Source organism: Desmodus rotundus, chromosome 8 (genome assembly GCF_022682495.2).
Source record: "Desmodus rotundus isolate HL8 chromosome 8, HLdesRot8A.1, whole genome shotgun sequence".
In the NCBI taxonomy this organism is placed as follows: Eukaryota; Metazoa; Chordata; class Mammalia; order Chiroptera; family Phyllostomidae; genus Desmodus; species Desmodus rotundus.
Genome location: NC_071394.1, coordinates 114,616,918 through 114,640,689, shown reverse-complemented (window position 1 = coordinate 114,640,689; position 23,772 = coordinate 114,616,918). Strand labels below are relative to the sequence as shown.

The 23,772-nt window shown below is 43.3% G+C and overlaps 1 protein-coding gene across 14 annotated transcripts in view; it reads left to right on the top strand.

Moving 5' to 3' along the window:
* Positions 1-23,053, top strand: part of THRB (thyroid hormone receptor beta) — a 330,035-nt gene extending 306,982 nt beyond the window's left edge. For all 14 annotated transcript variants that reach the window (XM_024565713.4, XM_024565711.4, XM_053930446.2 and 11 more), the window contains 3 exons: positions 4,335-4,481; positions 13,821-14,079; positions 18,161-23,053. In XM_024565713.4, coding sequence (XP_024421481.1) covers positions 4,335-4,481; positions 13,821-14,079; positions 18,161-18,402 — 648 coding nt within the window. In that variant the 3' untranslated portion in view covers positions 18,403-23,053. The remainder of the gene's footprint in view (positions 1-4,334; positions 4,482-13,820; positions 14,080-18,160) is intronic.
* Positions 23,054-23,772: the final 719 nt, after the last annotated feature.

Here is a 23,772-nt window from a genome sequence, read left to right as displayed (position 1 = left end):
TGTCCCAAGGCCCAGGGAGGGACCTTTAATCACCATTTGTCTGGCTCTTCCTGTCCATCCTTGCAAAGATGAAAGAAGACACCCTATGATCACTCGAGGGAAGAGAGAGTCAGGTCAAGCCCCACTCTGCATGTGCCAGAGGGCTGCAAGTTCAAGGAAAGAAGCCCTCAGCTCTGAGACAGCCACTTGCAACCAGGTCACCTGGCACCATTTCCCACTCACCTTGAACAGTACTGATGAAACAGCCAAAGCTGAAAGCCAGCTCGTCTTGACGTGTGTCAAAGCAGCCTCCTCTGATGCTAAGCTAGGGTCAGAGTCCGTGCCTGCACACGCACCATATCTCTCCTTTTGTACCTGATGTGTCAACTCAGATCAGTCATAGATGATATTTTTTTTCCAGTACCCAAGATCATCCATTAAGGACATAGACCTTAATGATATAATAGAAGGCTTCTACTTTGTATATGGTCTTACTGCTAGCAATTGTATTCGCCATTAAATGCCCAGAGGCTTGGCTCCGCCCCTTTATGTAACAGGCACACCAAGACAAAAAAAAAATGGCCCAAATGAAAGAACAGATCAAAGCTCCAGAAAAAATATGACTAAGTGACAGAGAGATAGCCAACCTACCAGATGCACAGCTCAAAATATTGGTAATCAGGAAGCTCACAGAATTGGTTGAATTTGGTCACAAATTAGATGAAAAAATGAAGGCTATGCTAAGAGAAACAAAGGAAAATGTACAGGGAACCAATAGTGATGGGAAGGAAACTGCAACTCAAATCAACAGTGTGGACCACAAGGAAGAAAGAAACATTCAACCAGAACAGAATGAAGAAACAAGAATTCAGAAAAATGAGGAGAGGCTTAGGAACCTCCAGGACATCTTTAATGTTCCACCATCCGAATTATAGGGGTGCCAGAAGGACAAGAGGAAGACCGAGAAATTGAAAACTTATTTGAACGAATAATGAAGAAGAACCTCCCAATATGGTAAATGAAATAGACTTCCAGGAAGTCCAGGAAGCTCAGAGTCCCAAAGAAGCTGGACCCAAGGAGGAACACACCAAGGCACATCATAATTACATTACTCAAAATTAAAAGTAAGGACAGAATCTTAGAAGCAGCAAGAGGAAAGGAGACAGTTACCTACAAAGGAGTTCCCATAAGACTGTCAGCTGATTCCTCAAAAGAGACCTTACAGGCAAGAAGGGGCTAGAAAGAAGTATTCCAAGTCATGAAAGGCAAGGACCTACATCCAAGATTGCTCTATTCAGCAAAGCTTTCATTTAGAATGGATGGGAAGATAAAGTGCTTCTCAGATAAGGTCAAGTTTAAAGGAGTTCATCATCACCAAGCCCTTATTATATGAAATGTTAAAGGGATTTATCTAAGAAAAAGAAGATAAAAAATATGAACAGTAAAATGACAGCAAACTCACAGTTACTAACAACCACACCTAAAACAAAAACAAAAGCAAACAACTAGAACAGGAACAGAACCACAGAAATGGAGATCACATGGAGGGTTATCAACAGGGGAATGGGAGGGGGAGAGAGGGAGAAAAGGTACAGAGAATAAGTAGCATAAATGGTAGGTAGAAAATAGACAGGGGGAGGATAAGAATAGTATAGGAAATGTAGAAGCCAAAGAACTTATATTTATGACCCATGGACATGAACTATAGGGGGGAAAGTGGGAGGGAAGGGGTGTGCAGGATGGAGTGAAGGGGGGGAAATGGGACAACTGTAATAGCATAATCAATAAAATATATTTAAAAATAAATAAATAAATATCCAGAGGCTTAAAAGTAAATTTTTTTTTCTACCCTGGTATTTATTTTCAACAGAAAAACTCATGAGGTTGTTACATTTGGGAGTTCAATTGAAATTGTACATGACCTGGTGTCCCTTCCCTCCTTCTGTCTATCTTTAGGGAGTCACAGGTGGTGAATCAAATACCCCACAAACATGGAAACTAACATCAGTATTAACCGACTGACATTTCAAAAGCCACTGACTACCATTTACATATAATTAGGTTAGACCTATCAGTGTTCAATGAGAAGATGTTTGGGCTCAACCAGGCCAAAAGTGTGTGCATGCATGTGAATAAAACTGCCTATCATTTTCCATGTGTGCTCACGTTCCCTTTGTCAGTGGATCTTTGTAACAGAGGGTAAAGTAGGCAAAGCTGGTGCTATGAGCCTCATTTCAGGGTAAGAGGAATTACACAGACCAGTGAGGAGGTCTGAAGGTTTTGAGAAACAGCAACGCCCAAAGAAGGAACCAACATATCTTTTCCTTTAGCTCAATCTGTGTGAGAAAGAAAAAGAGAAGGAAGCTGTCCCTGTGATTAATCCATCACTGCCACCTGCACCCGGACAGCCGGCAGAACACAGCCTCTCATGGGCTTGCCACGCCAGAGATACCGCAACACGTCACCATGGAAACACGACAAAACCAGGTTCCTTTCCTGTCAACTCGCAGCCCCAAAAACAATTAAAAAGTAAAATGAAATAAACAGAAGAACCTGCTGGGCAATCCAAAAACAGGTCATGGCTACCAGAGTTTGTTAGGTAACAAATTTAACAGTCCTCTCTGAGGCCGTCACACCCTTGAAGGGTGTGGGCTGCTCCTGTTGACCCAGGCGCCCTGGCAACAAGAGAGTAAAAGAATCATCCTTTGCTTTCCTTCTTGCTAAAAATTAGATGTGAAGAGTAATGGGGGAAATGTGGGAAGAAATACAGTAACTGGATTCCTCTGAGCCGGACATGGTTACTGCTGGCCCAGTGGTTCTCCATGTGTGGCCCCAGAGCAGTAGCATCAGCCTGCCCTGGGAGCCTGGTAGGAATGCAGAGGCCCAGGCTCCACCCTGACCTACTGAATCAGGAACTCTGGGGTGGGGACCCAGCAATCGGGTGATTCTGATACACAATGAAGCTTAGCGCTGTGACCGCAGTCTTGTCGCTGGCAGGGCCCTCACCTCTTAGCCAGTGAGGGGTTCAGCTGCCTCACTCACCTCGCTCAGTCTCAGCCCACCCTCAACCCCTCCCACCCCCAGCGGCTTGCTCCAGTCTGTTCCCTGTGGCTCTAGGCAAAGGTGGCCAATGTCTGGAAGGGCCTTTTTCTACGATCCCTTTGATCACATTCACAGTTTCCTGGAACACAGTGGGAGGGGCTGTCGAAGGGAGTAGGAAGAGGAGCAGACACTCTGCCCCCTGGTCCCCTGGTGTCAGAGAGTGCAGGGCATCAAAGCCTCGAAAGGGGGAACTATGAGGCTCCTGGAAAGTTACTGTGTGGAGTCCTGGCCTCAGGGGATTGTTCTTGACCTCCCTGAGGCCGGTTTGCTCATCAGCCACTCAGGGATCATGTGAGAGCCTAAGGGGCTGGCTCGCTGGTAGGCCACCAATAAATGGTGGTTATTATTATCACAGGAAAGGGCAAAGGAGAGGCCTGTTCCTGGCAGAAAGCATTGGTGACAACAGGAGATACATGGGAGGCCACAGCATGGCAGTCACTGAATGCCAGGCTGGGGGCTAGACGGCTGAGCAGACATTGGGGGCCAACATCAGCACAACCACCTGCAGGCTTGCTAAAATGCTGGTTCTGCGCAATTAAGTCTGGGGAAGAAGCTCGGATCTAAGAAGCCCCCAGGCGACACCCATGCTACTATACCACCCTTTGAGCAGCAAAATCAGGGATTGTTTGTTCTTAGGCAAATGAACAGCGGAGAAGTGCCCTCAGGACACTGACTACGAACAAAATCCCCACTCTGCCTGAAGGTATGCCTAGTTCTGCACAGTGCAGTTCCTGTAGGCAGCCTGGAGATGGTCACCTGCAGCCTGCTGTGACGTCCTCCAAACCGAGTCTGCAGGCAGACAGGGTGTTGAGCCCCAGCAGCAAGAGTGAATCCACAGGGTGCTGTCTGCCAGGGCTCCCCCACCGCCCTGTCTCATGGCCCACAGTGAGCCACCTCGCACACAAAGACACACATCAGCATGCGCAGTGCTCTGAAAATGCCCCAGAATTTATGTCCCCTGGTATAAGTACACATCCTTCGTTCACTCAGAAATAATTCCTCGTTTCTCTCTTGCGCTCTCTCGCTCTCGTGCGCGCTCCCTCTCTCTGCAGCAACAATCCTGTGGACAATATCACTGGGGGCCTATTACAGCTCAGAGGCATAAATGGAAAACTATCCAGTTCGTTAGTAAACTCTGCAAACTGGAAACTGTACCGGTTCGCAGCCCAAAAGAGATTTTTCTTCCACGTGAGAACTAGAATACAGATTTCTGCAACTATGTCATTTAAATCTTTCTTGTCTTTCCTCCTCAGCCAGAAGATATTGGACAAGCACCAATAGTAAATGCCCCAGAAGGTGGAAAGGTTGACTTGGAAGCCTTCAGCCATTTTACAAAAATCATCACACCAGCAATTACCAGAGTGGTGGATTTTGCCAAAAAGTTGCCTATGTTTTGTGAGGTGAGGAAATGATTTTTTTTTCTTCTACATTATTTTCATTCTAGCTCCATCAATTTCTAGGAATGCGGAAGGTTATATATAATATTAATTAGTAAGGACTCAGTCTTATGAAAGCAATGTCAGCACAAAGAGAAAATGCACTGTTTCATTTTTATTTCCCCACGCTCTCTACTCAGTCATCATTCATTGGCTTGTCCACATTGTGTCCGATGAAGATCCTATCCACCCACCCAACTCCAGGCTTAAGGAAGATGATAGCAATTCTTGCATTTATTCAGCACCTGCAATGTCCTACTTATCATACTCTCAACTTTGCCCACAATAAATCCAATCCTTATAACACATCTGCAAGGTAGCTTCAATTAACCACATTTTACAGATGTGGAACATTGAGGTCAAAGTGATTAACTTATCCATATGTGGGGACATGGTTTTTGTCTTAGTCTCTATTCTTTCAACTATATATCCCAGCAAGATGGATATGAAGTTGTTTAATACTGAAGAACAGAGGGTGACCCTCACAGAGCCAAGACCTTAATATCCCCTTAAGTCCACCCTCCTTCCTGATAAGCTCACTGTTTCTTGGCACATTTTCAGGACACCTTGAGGACCTCACCCACCAGAGTCATAGACTTGCCCAGTGGGACACTCATCCCTCACATGGGCAGTTCTGCCGTGCAGGCAGCTGCATGGGCAGGAGTCCTGGATAAGATACTGTTGAGCCTTGGTTATCTCATCTTTAGTGGGAATCATAATGAGATCTGCCCCTTAGAGCTGTTGGGGGTTGAAATGGGATGGTACGTGCTTGGATAGTGCCTGGGTCGTAAGCATTCCATAAATTTTAGCTGTTAATACTATTATTTCACTCATTACATTACCATCCTGCCTGTACCTTCTTTTTTGAATCAAGTGTGGTTGATTATGTTTTCTGGAGAATTTTTCCCTTTGAAAAATCCTATCAGGTGCCTCTCTCCTGCTCTTCACATCTCTACGGGGACTCAGAAAGATACAAGGTAGAGAGGACCACGTACTGCTGTGAGCCTCCCACACAAGCCACCTGAGTGATACGTGAATCTAGGCTCACCTAGACAGAAGCTGAGTTTCCCCACCTGCGGTGATTCTGTCCCTCCGTGGCTTCCAGCCTATTTGTGTTCTTGAGTTTGTAATAATGGGAGCCCAGCTGGAGTCTGACAGACCTCAGACACTGATGGGGACACTTCTCATTGCCTATTCTGAGCCTGCAAGGAGCCATACCCAGAAGGACAGAGCAGTGGGCTTCAGGATGCAGGTATCTGACCCCCAGACCCAGCTGAGAGAGAGTGTGCCTCCCCCTTACCCCAGGGTCACTATAGTGAATCCTGGAGAAAGACCCTGACACATCTGTATTTGGTGTGGAGCGTTCCATGCCTCTGAACACCTTCTTTTTAATTAACATTTGTTAAAGTTTCAGAGGATAGTACAAAAATAATACATAGTCATTGGATATTTACACAGCATAATAAACATAAACATTCATGGTAATACCACCAAGACATAAACTGCTGACATTTTGGAGACTATTTTAGTCTTTTTCAAATAAATATGTGTGTACACACACACACACAAACACACACACACACATACACACAAAACATGAAATATTGGCTTGGCCAAAAATTTTGTTTGGTTTTTTCCATAAGATGGCTCTAGTAGCACTTAGCTGTTTTTAACTTTATTCCAAACAATTTTGTTAGATTGTATTGTGACAACTGTCATATCAGCATGCATTTTTTAAAAACATCAAAATTGGTGAATTTTTGTGTAGCCATTTTAATATTGAAGATGGAAGAAAATAAGCAACATTTTTAACATATTATGCTTCATTATTTCAAGAAAGTTAAAATCGCAACTGAAATGCAAAATATATATATATATATATATGTGCAGTGTGTGGAAAAGTTGCTGTTATTGACTGAAGTTTTATGCTAGAGATTTCTCTCTGGACAATGCTCCACAGGAGAGCAGACCAGCTGAAGTTGATAGTGATCAAATTGAAACATTAATTGAGAACAATCAATGTTATACCATGCAAGAGATAGCCAACATACTCAAAATATCCAAATCAATAGTTATTGGTGAAAATGAAAAATGTGTCCGTTGACTTCTGGTCAAGATGAAGGCTTCACATCCTCACACAATTATAGAAAAAATTACATCTAGACTACACAGCAAACAACACTCAGAACCATCAGAAAATCGAGCTGTGTGGAAGTCCAACAACCAAGGATTTAAAGAAGCCACATTCATCCAAAAGAGTAGGAGAGGGAGAGATATGGAGAGGCAAGAAGAGGTGCAGAGCTGAGGGAGTGGCATGGAAAGGTGGTGGGATTGGCAGTCCCACATTCACGTGTAGTGGATAAAAATCAGGAGGGATAACTTGGGTGCAAGGGATCCCAGACCACCCAGCAGCCCAGGGTTCCAGTGCCAGGAAGATAAATCCTCATAACTTCTGGCTGTAAAATCCAGTGAGGGTTGGGGTGGTGGAAGAAACTTGTGAGTTATCAGGAGACCCATTTTAAGGGCCCACGGGGACTTAGGACTTACGCGGACCCAGCCCCTCTGGGATTCAGCACCAGGGCAATAGCTGGAAGGGAACCAGTGGCATACAGGGAGAAAGTAAGGAGACTGGAAGCAGAGCAAGTGCTGGGAGACAGCTTCTTCCCCAGCAAACCTCTAGAAGCCAGGCAAAGGCATTGTGCCCTCTCTGGGCCCTCCCCCAACACAGAGCCACAAAGCTGTGAAATGGGTTACCCCACCCTGGCGATCACCTCAGCCTCCACCCCATACAATTTACAGGTCTGCTCTTCTATAATAGGCCACAGTACTAAGACAGGGAAGAAAAAAGCTCTACCTAATACACAAAAACAAACACAGGGACGCTGCCAAATTGAGGAGACAAAGAAATATGACCCAATTGAAAGAACAGAACAAAACTCCAAGAAAAGAATTAAATGAAATGGAGATAACCAACCTAACAGATGCAGAGTTCAAAACACTGGTTGTCAGGATGCTGAAAGAACTCACTAAGTACAGCAACAGCATAAAAAAGACCCAGGCAGAAATGAAGGTTATATTAAATGAAATAAAAATATACAGGGGATGGGGATGAAACTGAGTATCAAATCAACAATTTGGAACATAAAAAAGAAAAAAGCATTCAATCATAATAGCAAAAAGGAAAAAGAATTCAAAGAAATGAGAATAGAATAAGAAGCCTCTGGGACACCTCCAAACATGCCAACGTCTAAATCATAGGGATGCCAGAAGGAGAAGAGGAAGAGGAAGAAATTGAAAACTTACTTGGAAAAGTGATAAAAGAAAACTTCCCTAATTTGGTGAAGGAAAATAGACACACAATTTCAGGAAGCACAGAGTCCCAAACAAGTTGGACCCAAAGAGGAACACACCAAGACATATAATTAAAATGCCAAAGGTTAAAGATAAAGAGAGAATCTTAAAAGCAGCAAGGGAAAAGCAGATAGTTACCTACAAAGGTGTTTCCATAAGACTGTCAGCTGATTTCTCAAATGAAATTTTGCAGGCTAGAAGGGACTGGCAAGAAGTATTCAGAGTGATGAAAAGCAATACCTACAACCTAGATTACTCTATCCAGCAAAGCTTTCATTTAGAGTGGAAGGGCAGATAAACTGCTTCCCAGATAAGGTAAAGCTAAAGGAGTTCATCATTACCAAGCCCTTATTATATGAAATGTTAAAGGATCTTATTTAAGAAAAAGAAGATCAAAACTATGAACATTAAAATGGCAATAAATTCACAACTATCAACAACTGAATCTAAAAAAACAAACCAAGCAAACAACCAAAACAGGAACAGAATCATAAATATGGAGATCACTTGGAAGGTAATCAGTTGGGAGAGGGAGGAGGGGAGAATGGGGGAAAAGGTGCAGGGATTAAAAAACATAAATTGGGACGCTTTCAGCCAAGATGGAGGCATAGGTAGACACACTGTGCCTCCTCACACAACCAAAAGAAAGACAACAACAAATTTAAAAAACAAAAACAACCAGAACTGCCAGAAAATCGAACTGTATGGAGGTCCAACAACCAAGGAGTTAAAAAAGAAACATTCACCCAGACCTGTAGGAGGGGTGGAGATTGGCAGCCAGGCAGAGAGGACTCACGGCAAGGCAGCAGCTGGAGTACCAGGCGAGGCAGTGGCTGGTGGAGCATGTGGTCCCACATTCGCGTGTGGATAAACCAGGAAGAACAACTAGGGAGTGAGACAGACCGCACAACCCAGGGTTCTAATGCAGGGAAATAAAGCCTCAAAGCCTCTGACTGAAAACACCCGTGGGGGTTGAAGCAGCATCGGGAGAAACTCCCAGCCTCACAGGAAAGTTCATTGGAGAGACCCACAGGGTCCCAGAATGAACACAAAACCACCCACCCAGGAATCAGCACAAGAGGAGCCCAATTTGCTTGTGGGCAGCGGTGGAAGTGACTGAAAACTGGCAGAGAGCAGAGCAAGCGGCATTGTTCCCTCTCGGACCCCTCCCCCACACACAGCGTCACAGCACAGCGATGTGGATTGCCCCGCCCTGACAAATACCTAAGGCTCCGCCCCTTTACAGAACAGGCGCCCCCCCCCCCCCAAAAAAAAAAGACAAAATGAAAGAACAGATGGAAGCTCCAGAAAAAATACAACTAATCCACAAAGAGATAGCCAACCTATCAGAGGCACAGGTCAAAACACTGGTAATCAGTAAGCTCACAGAATTGGTTGAATTCAGTCGCAAAATAGAAGAAAAAGTGAAGACTATGAAAAGTGAAATAAAGGAAAATGTACAGGGCACCAACAGTGATGGGAAGGAAACCAGGATTCAAATCAATGGTTTGGAGCAGAAGGAAGAAAGAAACATTCAACCAGAACAGAATGAAAAAAACAAGAATTCGAAAAAAATGAGGAGAAGCTTAGTAACCCCTGGGACAACTTTAAACGTTCCAACATCCGAATCATAGGGGTACCAGAAGGACAAGAGGAAGAGCAAGCAATTGAAACCTTATTTGAAAAAAATAATGAAGGAGAACTTCCCCAATATGGCAAATGAAATAGACTTCCAGGAAGTCCAGGAAACTCAGAGAGTCCCAAAGAAGTTGGACCCAAGGAAGCACACACCAAGGCACATCATAATTACATTACTCAAGATTAAAAGTAAGGACAGAATCTTAGAAGCAGCAAGAGAAAAGGAGACAGTTACCTACAAAGGAGTTCCCATAAGACTGTCAGCTGATTCCTCAAAAGAGACCTTACAGGCAAGAAGGGGCTGCAAAGAAGTATTTGAAGTCATGAAAGGCAAAGACCTACATCCAAGATTGCTCTATTCAGCAAAGCTTTCATTGAGAATGGATGGGCAGATAAAGTGCTTCTCAGATAAGGTCAAGTTAAAGGAGTTCATCATCACCAAGCCCTTATTATATGAAATGTTAAAGGGATGTATCTAAGAAAAAGAAGATCAAAATTATGAACAGTAAAATGACAACAAACTTACAACTATCAACAACTGAACCTAAAAAAACCAAACAGAAAAACAAACTAGGCAAACAACTAGAACAGGAATAGAATCCCAGAAATGGAGATCACATGGAGGGTTATCACTGAGGAGGTTGATGGGGGATGGGGGGAAGGTACAAAGAATAAGTAGTATAAGTGGTAGGTAGAAAATAGACAGGGGGAGAGTAAGAATAGTATAGGAAATGTAGAAGCCAAAGAACTTATATGTATGACCCATGGGCATGAACTAATGGGGGTGGGGAATACAGGTGGGAGGCGGGTGCTGGGCAGAGGGGAATAAAGGGGGGAGAGTTGGGACAACTATAATAGCATAATGGATAAAATATTTTTTAAAAAGAAAAATATGTATTTTATTTTACAGAAAAAACCTTACAAACTTTTTAGCCAACCCAATATATCAATACAATTTATACCATAATGTACTTTCTACTTATGAAACTACTTTTTTAAACTTTCTACTGAGGAGCAAGGAGCACATATCATTCATGTGCAGTTCAATGAATTTTCACACACTTAACACGCCCACATAATCAGCACCGAGATAAAGAAACAAAATGGTACTAGCCCCCTGTTGTACCTTTTTACACTCAAATGTAGAACACATCATTTAAGTATTCTTTCACAAAATAATTTTTAATGACCATAGTATCCAAAAGACTAGCTCTACCATATTTAGGTTATCTGCTTTCACTGAATGTCGAGTTCACTTCCAATTTTGCACTGATATAAATGTTCTGGAGTAAACATTCTGGTCCCTACGCACTGCTCACAATACTATTTCCTTAACGCTTCTGATAGGTGTTGCAAACTGCCCTCAGGAAAGAAGGCTCCCATTCTGACACCTGTGCCGAAGGCGCTCGTTTCCTCTCATTCGGGTGGCATCGTTCTTTTGGTTTCATTGGGTTGAGTAAATTTTCCCAGACCTTTCTCAGTTTCCTCTCTGGGCTGCGTCCCTCATCTCCCAGTCCTTGGTGTCTCAGTAGACACTCTGGTGAATTTGCTGCCCCGACCACCTGAGCTAGCCTGACGGTCACACGTTCTTCAGATAGGCACCAAAAATGTTTCTTAGAAAATGTAAAGCTCATATATGCCAATCACTGAAGAGCTATTTTAGTTAAAGAAAGAAAGGCCATCTCCACCACCAATAACAAACACGCCGTGAGCTTATGTCTGTGGCAGATGAGGGGTCCACGTGGAACTTTTCAAGCTTCCCTCAGAAATTAAAGCCGGCCTCAAAGTTATGACTCCATCCCTCTTTCAACTCTGGCATTTTGTAGTCTCCAAATTACAAAAAATAAGTAAAGAAAAGGGCCACTGGTACAGCAGAGATAAGTATGTTTGTGGTGTGTATGGCCTCCTGAGCACCTTGGACTTCGACACTGTCCTTGGTACCCAGATTGGGAAATGAACTGTGCAGCTCCCTGAGCTACCTATGTATGGACTGGGTTGGAGATCCCAGGGGATCTCAAGAGACAGATTTCTTGCCAGAGGCCATCTGATGCATCTGCTGTTGAAATTTTATCTGCTCACAGTCTTTTTCTGCTAGGATCCATGCCATCCCACCAAGCAAGGTTGGTGGGCACGCTGGGCTTTGAATGATCCAAAAGCATTGCTGGCAGGGCTGCCAAGAACACATAAGAACCCCTTCTAGAGAGCAGGGCACTGTCATCTTTGCCAATCATCCTGAGTGATGCTGTCCTAAGGGCACAGGCAGAGTCTGTGGGAGGATCCCTGCATCTCTGCTTCTCCCGGGAAAGTATTTTGGCAAGTGACTAAGAGATTGCTTACCCGCAAGTTGAAACTAATTTCACCAGGATCTTCAAAGAAAAGACACCTGGCCTAGTTTTGAAACCGTTGGTGATCCCTGAAGAACACATGTTAAACTTTCATTTAAATTTGAACTAATCAATATTAAGTTTAAAAAAGAATACTTCTATTGCATCTCTAATCAGACTTGGCCACAAATATGGGGCCTGCCCAAGTCCGCATCCTTTCTGACATATAAAAAATAATAATAAATGGTTTGATTTAGTTAGTAATTTCTCTTTGGTATTTTGTGCCAAAGTGGTTTTCAAGTGTGAGGGCCCCAAACAGGCAGCCTGGGAACCTGGACAAAAGCAAAACCTCAGAGGGCGGGGCCAGCAGTATGTGCGGTTAACAAGCCCTCGGCCGATCCTGGTGGGGCTGAAGTCAGAACCACTGCCCTGGGTATTAGAGCCAGCCTCCTCTCACTTCAGCCAATTCTCTGTCTTACCCGTAAAGCATCTATCCAAGCTCAGGTCTCCTATTTCCTACTATGCTCTTGGGCCAGGACTCCCAGCATGGAATGGAGCAATACGAATTAGAGACTAAATAAAAGCAAATCACATTTTTTTAATGACTGGAAGAAATTTACATATATAGACTCCAGAACCAAATATGAAATAACTTTTATTCTGCAGAAAAAGCTAAGCAATTTGAAATTAAATAGGAAAGTGACTAGGTTGGATTAGCGAAAAATATGATATACCTCATATTTTAAATGCAATTCAGTAATATTACTTTTAGTTTTATATAACCTAAATTGAACTTCAGGTGTTGCCAAGAGTATTTCCCAAAAAGAATCTGCACATGCTTAATGAAGAGATGGAAATTATGTGTCATTTACGTTTTCACTGTTTATGGAAATTTAGTCCCACCCAGAGCACTTCAAAAAGTGTGTTCTCTTCTTCTCTTGGCATTGGACTCCCAACACATACAGCTTCCAATTCCAGCCTTACTCACAAAACATCGTGACCACCCCCTAGCATGTGGCTCCACCTCCCAGGGCCTGGGTTTCTGCATCTGTAAATAAAAATGGAAGTAGAATATGTACCTCGCTGAGTGCTGTGAAAATTAAATAAGGTGATGCACATAAATCTTGGCATGATGCTCAATTCATCAAAAAAAAAAATATCCTAGTAACTAATAGCCTTTCAAACTATTTTGATAAATGGCATTTAATTAAATGTTCTCCCTATTCAGAAAACACAGCTCTGATTTTTTTAATTGTTCCTCTTAGCAAAGTTCTTTTTTAAAGTTTGTTATTAATGTTATCACGTTATCACAAACCCTAATTAAAAAGCCACCCAATTAGCTTACAAAGAAATGGACACATCGGCAGGACGAGACGGTATGTGGAGTAACTCTGGTGCAAGAGGACTGCAGTGAAAACCCCAGGAGCCAGAAGTCTGAATACTGGTCTCACCTCTGCCCCTGACTCACTGGATGACCTTGGGCAAAGCTTTTCCATTTCTGGGCTTCATGGGTAACAAGCATCTATAAGGGACTTTCTAGTTCTGTGCCTTTTAAGAGACTCAAGGAGCAAACTTGCTTCAAAACAAACCAAAGAGAAGCACAATTGCCAGCTAAACAGTAAAGTCATCTGTTGATTATTGGAGCTATATATAAGACAAAAGTGTTGGCAAATTTAACATAAACCCAGCTCTCAAGCAGTTAGTTGGGTTATAATACAAACTCCAGAGTCTGGGGCTAGTAGCAGTTTCACATGTGACTGTAATACTAGTTGGAGATCTGTCACAAAAGAAATACAAACTTGAACTTGGAGTAGAAACAATGGCTGTTGAAAGAGTGGAGCCAAGTAGGGAGGGAAAAGCCACCAAGAGTGCAGGCCCAAAGAGTTCAGGACTATCGTCCATTCCAGGGAGCCATTAGTTAAGATACCGTCCATTGTGTCTGACTGGCCTTGTCCCCTGTTATTTGCTGATGTGGGCTGGTTCTTTTCAGCTGCCATGTGAAGACCAGATCATCCTCCTCAAAGGCTGCTGCATGGAGATCATGTCCCTTCGCGCTGCTGTGCGCTATGACCCAGAAAGTGAGACTTTAACCCTGAATGGGGAGATGGCAGTGACACGGGGCCAGCTGAAAAACGGGGGTCTCGGGGTAGTGTCAGACGCCATCTTTGACCTGGGCATGTCGCTGTCTTCTTTCAACCTGGATGACACTGAAGTAGCTCTCCTTCAGGCTGTCCTGCTGATGTCTTCAGGTGAGTGTGCCCAGGCTCCTTACTGGGTGTCAAAGGTTGTTTTGCTTGTCTGGTGCTAATTCCCATCACCTGATGAGTTTTTAATCCCTCTTTAGCCTCAGAATGATAGCTCACTCTCCAGGGAGCAACTGGGAGTTTGCCCACGGACTGGAAACTGAAGCAGGGTGTCAGATGTCTATGCTTTTTGAAGCTGCCCAGTGTAGTGGAAGAGAATTGAAGGAGCCATTTACAAGACTCTATGAAATGGTCCACCTTCAGTGGACCCTACCCCACCTGCCTTGTGGGAGCTGGCCAAACCTGCCCCATTCTTGTTTTGTGACACAGGATGGAAATGAGTGACCACACCATTCTGTGTCAAGTTCTGGATGAGGAAACCATGAGTGAAGGCTAGATTTGTCCATGGCTTAGCTACAACTTAAGTTACGGTGATTTATTGCTATATAGCATACCATCCCAAAACTGAGTGGCTTAAAACATCCCAGGTGGCTGGGGTTGGGGCTGAAACATCAAATATAGCTTCGAGCCTCTCTCTCTATGCAGCTTCTCCCCTGGCAGGTAGTGAACTTCTTCCGAGGCTGGTGGACTCCGAGGAGAGTTCCAAGAACACAAAAGCAGAAGGTGCAGATGTCTTAAGGCCCAGTCTTAAGTCATAGAGCTTCACTTCTGCCTCATTCCACAATATCTGTCCAAACTGGTTCCAGCGCCAGCCCTGATTCAGAGGCCACCTGGGAGCAATGGCAAAGCCATCTTTAACCTGTTGTCACTCATTATCAAGACCTCATGGGTGAAGAGTGAATAATAATGCTGATACCTTTTTCTTCAGGGATATGTCATGATAAATAAAAAATGCAAAATACATCAGATTCTCTATGGAGAGCTAGTCTTTAAATAGGAGGTGGTTTCTGAGTCATCACCTACATTTTGAGAGTACCCAGAGTTTAGCTGTGTCTCAGCATTTGCCATTCCACACTCCACCTGTCTGCTTGACTTGTCCATCTGTCCTTCTGGACTATTTTTTGATGACAGATACATGTCTAATTGTGCACCTCGACCAGCGTTTATTGGGTAAACAGTGAATAGATGGTAAAATATCAGTCACAAGCACAATGAGAATCCTATATAGAGTTGATGCTCCCTGGTTAACTCAGTGGAGATCCTTTTGTTTAAGCTGATCTAGAAATTTATTTGCTATAGAAAATTTAGGTATGGTACACTTTTTTTTAAGAGAAATAATTGTTTTTGTTATGGAAAATTTCAAAAATAAATATAAGTAGATAGAATAGCATAATCAATCCTCTCATACTCTGTGGTGGGCAGGCTCTAGGTAATCCCCCATGTTCCCCACCTTCTGATATTCACACCCTGTATGAGCGCCTCCTGTTGAGTGTGTGCAGAACCCGAGACTTGCTTCTAACCAGTAGGATATGGCAAATTTGGTGCCATTCCCAGTGGTCACACTGCATTAGGTTATATAAGACTCCTCTTTGGTAGCCGACGTGCTCTGGAGACTCTCCTTGCTGGCTTGATGAAGTTCTTGGCCATGTTGGGAAAGCTCTGCAGTCAACAGCAGTCTCCAGTCAACAGCCAGCAAGAAGCTGGGGCCCTAAGTGCTTCAGTAGAAATAAGACTTACAGCTTTTCCAAGACCTCCCTATGTGACCTTGAATGAACCTCCAGCTTCTCTGGGCTTCAGGGTCCTTTAAAATAAAGAAATTGAGCTATATGAGTGGAATTATATTCCTAGAGGGAGGATTCAAAGTAATTTTTTAGCTGAGATTTTAGTGGTACAAAGAGAGTTTTAAATAATGCAGAATCACAGTGAGAAAGCTATTTTTTTTTTTACAGTTTTCTTCCTGGTTGTATCTGCTAAATAAGGCACCAAGAGGGACTGAGTTTGATGCTATTCGGTCTTTAACACCTGACACTTGCTAACCTCCCTTTTTAAGACAGAGAAAGGAGATCTCAGGGAGCGTTTTCCACAAGAACTTTCAGCTCAAATGTAATAAAGGTTTGTGCCATGCACCCACTTTTGTGGTTATCTTCTATTTATGGCAGATGGATTTTTATTTACTGACTAATATGAAGCTTCCTCTCTAGTGAGTCAATCTAACAGCTTACAGAAATAAGCCAACCGAGGTAGACAAGGGGAGTAGGTGGAAATGGCTGAAACTGTGAATGTGACTCCAAACTCTGTCAAACACCTAACGGACTGACTCTTTCCAATTCTGCCTGCCTAACAGCCATGTGACTTTAAAATCTTTAAAATAATTATAACTTAATAACTTTAAAATCTTCCCACCTGAAATGATCTGGGCACTTTTCATTAACGCTGCCAGGACCAGAAAAATATTACAAAACACTTTACATTTGGCAAACGACAGCTACACATTGTTACCCTGAAGCTCCAGTTCCCCCCAGAATTGTCTTCTAAGTACCATTGTTTTGTTTGGCGTTTCAGTTACACAAAATCCTAAGCCTTTTCTTCAAAGATTTTTTTTAAGAGCCGTCACTGCTAGGTTCCTTGCCTCTCCAGTGATAAGCAGAGAGCTAAAATGGAAATGATCTGACCTATCTTTGAGAAATTTTGTCTTAGGTTGTTAAAAAGTCTTTCACCTTTAAAAATGTTTCTCTTTTTATAAACATTTTCAGTTCAACTTGGGCATCATCAAAATGTCTTTTCATTCTCTCTACATCATTGATATGACCACGTTATCTTTATCACTCATCAAGGACAGAGTCCGATGCCACAAAACCCAGGTTGTTGTTTCCCTTTAAAGGAATACATCAGAGCAATATTGTGTTGATTTTCTATTTGAATCCAAAGTTAACAGATCCTGTGGAAAATTCTTCTGGCACATCGAAGAAAGAGAGAAGACAGGGGAGTGGGAGAGAGAGGGAGGGAGTAGGTCCACAGAGCAGCAACGTCAAATACGAAGGAAAAGTGAATAAATAGATAAATAAAATGCACAAATTGTGATTCGAGCTAAATAGGGGATTCCAAAGCCCATATATTAGTATTTTTAGACTCAGAAGTGTGGATGGAGCCATTAGCCCTGATCTTTCTTTTCGGATTAAGCAGAACCTTATATAGATTTTTACTAACACAGATACTTCAATCCCTGGATGCTCAGAGTGTGAAATTCTATGATCAGAGCGACAAAGAGCGAACTGAGGAGACCTGGGTAGGGAGTGGTAGGCTTCCTGGAGCTATATGAGGAATTCATCTTATAAATCACTTGTATAATTCAGGTATTTGCAGCCAGGATATTCCACAGTCATACAGCCTTCTTGTGACTTCTCTCATTTTCTGGAAACTGCTTTGAGTCCCCTCCCACAGCAGTGGGAAGACCAGTGGTGCCCCCCAAGACTTGGGGTACATCCCTGGTCCTCAGGTGGTCATGGTCTCCTTTCACTCCACCTCCCCTCTGTCACTCTTCTCTGCACGGGGCAACTCCAGCAGAGCTCACGCCCACCGCTTTCTTTTCCATTTTAATTCCCCACAGCACCACCAACACAGGCTGCTACAGGTAAAAATTTTCCTAAGTTTAAGGGAAGGGAAGGAACGGTTCATGACAGGCCTGGCAAACCACTAAAACTGGACTTCTTTGTCTTCACGGGACTTTCTTAATGTCCAACATTCTTTGGGCATCCAGCGTTCCTGCGATGTCCTCAATGTCTTTTCACATGTCCTGACTATGCATGTCCATGCTGGTCCTCCTCTTTCAGCCGGGGAGCCAATGCAAACTCAAAATCATCCCTCATTATGCTGGGTATGTCAGCTCTCCAGGTGAGCCTTCTCCTTCTAGACCATACAAGGAAGCTACTGCCATTCACACCCACAGTGGTGACTGTCTAAACCAGAGACATTATTCTGAGCAAAGCACTGGGCCCCTTCATAGAAACGATGCCACACCCTGGTATCTTGGTGCCCTAGGCCCCAGAGTTCACGTGGTTCCCGTGCTCACTCCTAGGAGCTGAAACGGGCCAGATCTGCCCCCTTTCACCTAAAAGGGCTTGACCCACAAAGCGGGCGCTCTCCTTCCACCCTCTGAAGTAACATCCATCTTCTTTTGTCCCCTCAGACCGGCCAGGCCTCGCCTGTGTTGAGAGAATAGAAAAATACCAAGATAGTTTCCTGCTGGCCTTTGAACACTATATCAATTACCGAAAACACCACGTGACACACTTCTGGCCAAAACTCCTGATGAAGGTGACAGACCTGCGGATGATCGGAGCCTGCCACGCCAGCCGCTTCCTGCACATGAAGGTGGAATGTCCCACGGAACTCTTCCCCCCATTGTTCCTGGAAGTGTTTGAGGATTAGACTGGCTGACTTCGTTCTCATAATTCCTACAGCACTACTGGGTGTCATTTCATTCCATTGCCTAGATCTTTTCTGTTCGTTCCTTTGTTTCTTTGTGTTGGGAGGGATCGCTTAGGGGGAAAGGGAGATAGGCCTTGGCATAGACATGGATGAAATTGCCCCTTGAAGGCGGGTACTTGTCACTATTGCGTTTTGTTCTCCAGTCCTTTGATGTGAATGCTTTGAAGGTTTTACAGCTATGGAGGTGGGGTGGGGACCATCATTAATTCACCAGCACCAAGCCATCACCAGCTCCCATCTGTCCCTGGTCAGAGACTCAAGCAAGCAAAATGGCACAGCAGAAGACTAAAGAAGCCTTAAAACCAAGACTGTGTGGTCGTCTTGGTCCAATTCTGATGTTTGCAAGGCTCGAGTTAGCAGGACGCAGACCACCCTTAGTTAGATGTGGCTTTCAGATTTCCAAGGAAAGGTCTGAACAGATTTTTGTTTATTCTAGAGCATGCTGTCTCCAGCACTCTCCATTCTCTCCTAGCAGCATAACTTGGAATGTACAGAAATATTTGTTCCCCCAAATCAGTTGTTCTTTCACTGGAATTCTTACAACCCTATGATTTAATTCAAGTTATACAAGGTGTCACTCAAAGATGTGCAGGCACTTGACTGAGACCAACCAGGAAAAACATTTTCTTCTGAGAGCCCAAAGAATTTAGAAATCTTGATCAATGTCAGTGATTCAACAGTTTCCAAAAATCCCCACAGCATTACCTCACAGTGGAAAGGCTTCTTTACAGTGATGGCTCAGAGAAAATTTCCATAGAAATTAAGCCTATTTACAGAGTGTCGTCATTTTTCAATGACATCTGATCCATCATCAACCAAACTCCTGAAGGTATTTATCCTGATTGCACTTTCGCTGAGCTGACAACAGATCTCCCTATGGATTATATCTCCCAATCAAGGAGAGAAAATGAGCTGAAATTTGAGCCTGGGGAAGGAATTCTGAGGGGAGATTAGTGCAGTTAGATTCTAAGTGGAAGGAAATGCAGTGGTCTGAGAGGCCCCTGCACGTACTACTGATGGCAGGACGATGCTTCCTTCTGGTCTTGGATCCTCAAGCTCTTTTCTCTGTTCACCAATGTTTCCTTGTCTCCTTTTCCCTCTGACTCTGTGGCTTGACTATCGCTGAACAAAGGCTGGTCCAGCAGCGGACCCTCTCCGTCCCTCCTGTAGCACTGCCCTGAGAGAGATTCAACAGAAAATGCCCACGGACCACGACCGTGGCCCCTCCTTCATCTTCCCCACCCAGCCCACCTCCCTGAGGACAAACGGTGGAGCAGCTTGTACCCAGAAGACAAATGGTGATGCCTCATCACTTCAGCTTCAGAAAACGGGCAAAGAATGTACCCATGCAATTGAATGTATCTCCTTCTTCACTGGCGTAGTAGATACACGGTTCCTTAGCCTGCCTTGGACTGCCTTATCCTGGAAATATTGGGGAAAATAAGCCATATCAGCAAGATTTGCCTAAAAACAGAGGAATGAAAGTCACTGTGAAAACCAAGTAGGCTAATTTTTTTTTAAAAAACTGGTCCAGAAGTCAGGGTCCCTGAGTTCCCGTTTGTGCTCTGTCAACCAGTAGTTCTGTGACCTTGGTTGGTCTGGTCTTGGCTTCTCACACTGGGTCATGGTGAATACGTCATAAACTCTGAACTCCTTCCTATCCTTAATACACTACTAATTTCAGGGGAGAAAATTCTGGTTCTTTTGATGGCTTCTCTCATATTCAAATTTCTACCTTTATTAGACAAAAATTGTGGCCCTCAACAGATACGGAAAATGTATTTGGTATTGCTTCAAAATAAGAATTTTGTTCTGTCAGAAAGGCAGAACAGCCTTGGAAACAGAAGAGGAACAGCACAGCATCGAAAATCCCAAGTATGACCAGAAATAATCTGAGAGGAAAAGTATACGTTTAATGCACTAAAGCAATTACATTGGCTTCTGGGGAAGGGAAACAAGAACATCACTGTGGAATTTGCTAATCACAGAGAAAAAGTAGAGGAAGAGATTAAAAGTATAAACATGAAGTCCAGGGGCAGACTAGCTGCTTTGGCTTTATCTACAGAGTTTTTTGGGTTTTTTTGCTCTCTGGGCAGCCTCTAGCTTAAGTCTTTGCTGTGTTAACATCTCAGCTCCCTCTGTTGACTCCCTTTGAAACATAACCCTGCGGTCACCTCCTAGCTCCTGCATAACTCTGAGAAGCTTTGCGGTGCGGGGCGAGATTGCCCTCAGAAGGGAATGCGTGGAGGCAAGCAGGCGGGGTACTGGGAGGTTCACAGACTCCTTGGGCATCAAGCCTTCCCAAGAAAGCCTCCTCGATTTGTTTGACAGAGATTCCCCCTTACTTTAGACACACCCACATTCAAATATAAGGATGAAGCCTGATCTGAAATAAAATTGGACCGCTTTGTGAATTAACCATGCCTGGGCATTGGCCAAATGGTACACTGTGTCTACAGGAATCCAGTAAATTTATGTTTGATCCTCAGCTTCTGAAATGATTGCCTCCAACAGGCAAACCACTAATCCAAAAATCTTGTTGATGCTGAGGAGGACAAGCCTTAAAGTACTTCAGGTTGAAAGGAAAGGTTATAGGAACCAAAGGATTATGACGGGAGTGGTCCAAGAGACTCATTTCTTCTGTGACTGATTGAGGAACCTAGTACATCTCAAGACTCCATCTCATACAACTCGATTAGGAGGGATTTGCTCTGGATTTTTTTTTAACATTTTTTAAAATATTGTCGGGACTGTCAGATCACATGTGGACTGGACTGAAACCCCGCACAGTGGGGAGACATCCCAGTGGAGGAGAACACACCTGTACAACTGGGATTCTTATTTATAAATTACTTAGCTTTCGGGGATGAATGGTGTGTGTGAGCGTGTGTGTGTGTGTGTGTGTGTGTGTGTGTGTGTGTGTGTTACCCTCAAGTGTACTTTGCTCTTCAACATAGACGTGCAGTATTTTCAGAAATAGTGAGAAAAGTAAGATCTTTTCTTCTTCATGATTCTGCTCAATACACCACGTGCCGCCTTCGAGCTTTTCCTAGCCCAGCGAGCCCCCGTCCCCAGTGACGCACTTGCCGAGTTGCTGCCTCAGCCCAGTGATGTCTCCCTCACCTGTGTCCGGGTGACACCTCTTTGGTCTGCAGCGCTGTCATTGTCATCAGGGTCGACCCCCAGGCTCGGCTCGGCTCCAGCGACGCCATTCTTGTGGCTCTTCCGTGAACAGGTGTGCAAGCCTTGGCCCCTCCTCAACACTAAGCCCCCCCAAACTCAGCCTCCATGGAACTGCTGAGCGCCCTCAAGGCATGTCATTGTCAGTGATACATTTTTCTTCTGTGAAACTCTAACCTGTTCGTGTCATATTGACCTTTTGCTGCATGAGTCATAAATTATGAAATCAGTCTTATGGTTTTTGAAATGTAGCCAGCATTTGTAAGGCTAAACCTTTTTCATGAACTGAATTTAAGTGACTAACCAAGCCACATTTCCTCTTCAAAAGGAGAGTGCTTACAGACATTTGAATCTCTTTGCCCTTTCCAAAGGCTACGGCTTCAGGTTCTAAAATAAGCTCGTAATTTTTCCTGTTATTTTAATAATATGGAAATAGTAGCATAGTGTTTCTTTTGATAGTGATAGACTATAATCCATATTTAAATTTTATAGAGAAGAAATTTTATTGTACTGTGATGTAGATATTTATTATCCAGGTAAGGATTTGCCCGGTGTGTATTTTTTACAATTGAAATGTTTTACTTTAATCTTTAAAAAAAAAAAAGACATTAAAAACACATGCAAAAAAAAAAAAAAAAAACAGACTAGGGGGAAAAAAGGTTTGGCCTTATCACAGAATTTTTACTGTGTTGTACAAATGTTTGCAAATGCAAAAAGAGTGCATTTCTAGTGTGTCTCCACGTTCCTTAATTAACGCCGCCTTCAAGAGCGATATCGTGCAGGTAAAACGCTGTTTGTGGCTTTCTGTTGCACAGTTAAAGCTGACCCACCTTATGCACAAGACAATCAAATACAAATTTGTCCTCCTCAGGACTCAGACAATACTCAAGCAAATTACAGAGCACAATGTAAGAGAAAAGAGACCCTTTATTCAATTACACATGTACTGTTGATATCGAAGATACCAGGGCAGGAATGAGCCGACGTTGCCCTGTTTTTCTTTTGGTTTTCCTAGTTAACTTCACGTTCTCCTTCAATTATAGAGCCAAATTAGACATCTATGCTTTCTTCAGAGAAAGCACATATTTCCCCCCATCATGTTTTCATGCCCTGACAATTATAAAATTGCTACAGAATAGGAAAAGATTTACAGTCATCGGAAGACCTGTGTTTTGCAAACAGTGTTAAGTGATATTGCTAAATTAGTAATATTTTTTTCAGCCTAAAACTGTTGAAATCTGTGATCAAAATGTTTTAAACTGTCCAAAAAGAAAATTTGTATATTTGGGAAAAATGGATTTTTACATAGCTTTTGTATGCAGACATTAAATTGTAATTATGAATATAGTGGGCGTAGATAAAGTCATAAGCTTCAATTCTAAAAAAGAAAAAAGAAAAAGCTCATAACAGATGTACTTTCCTGTCTCTTTCTTTAACTGTTACTTTCTAAATAGGCACAGTGCTGCCTGCTCTTCTCACGTCAGCTGCTGCCGTAGGAAGGGAAACAGTGACGTGAGGCATTTGTTTCAGAATCATCCACTGGAAGAAGCCAATTTCCTTGGGATGAGGGTATGGGGGGTGGGGCAGGAAAGAGAGAAGTAAAAGTCTCATGGGGGAAGGCCACAGAGATGGAATGAGGAAGGAAGACAAATTTTTGCAGCTCAAAGGATATATCCATCTTCTTATCTCAGAATGTTTCAAAATATTATTAATGGCATGATACTACTATCAGCTGTCAACATTTATCTTAATCCCCATTGCCCTGAACTCTTGTTAGGACTCTTTCTGTGATGATGGACAATGACATAAGTCAATATAGCTTAAGACTGAAGGGAATTTATTGACTACAATATCTGGAATGTCCAGGGGTAGGCAACTTCAGGAATGGCTGCATATCACCCCGCATTGTCAGGAGGTGTCTCTTTTCCTCTGCAGGACTTTTCCTCATGTAAACTTCACACTCACACAGCCTTTTACCTTATGGTGGCCCCCAGAGCACTAAGATTAGCCTTATGCTTCAAACCAGTGGAGAGTTTCTTTACCCCACAGTTCCAGTAAAAATCGTGGGCCTGCTCCTCATTGGCCCAAATTGAGGTCATGTGCCCATTCCCAAGCCAATCACTGTCCTAA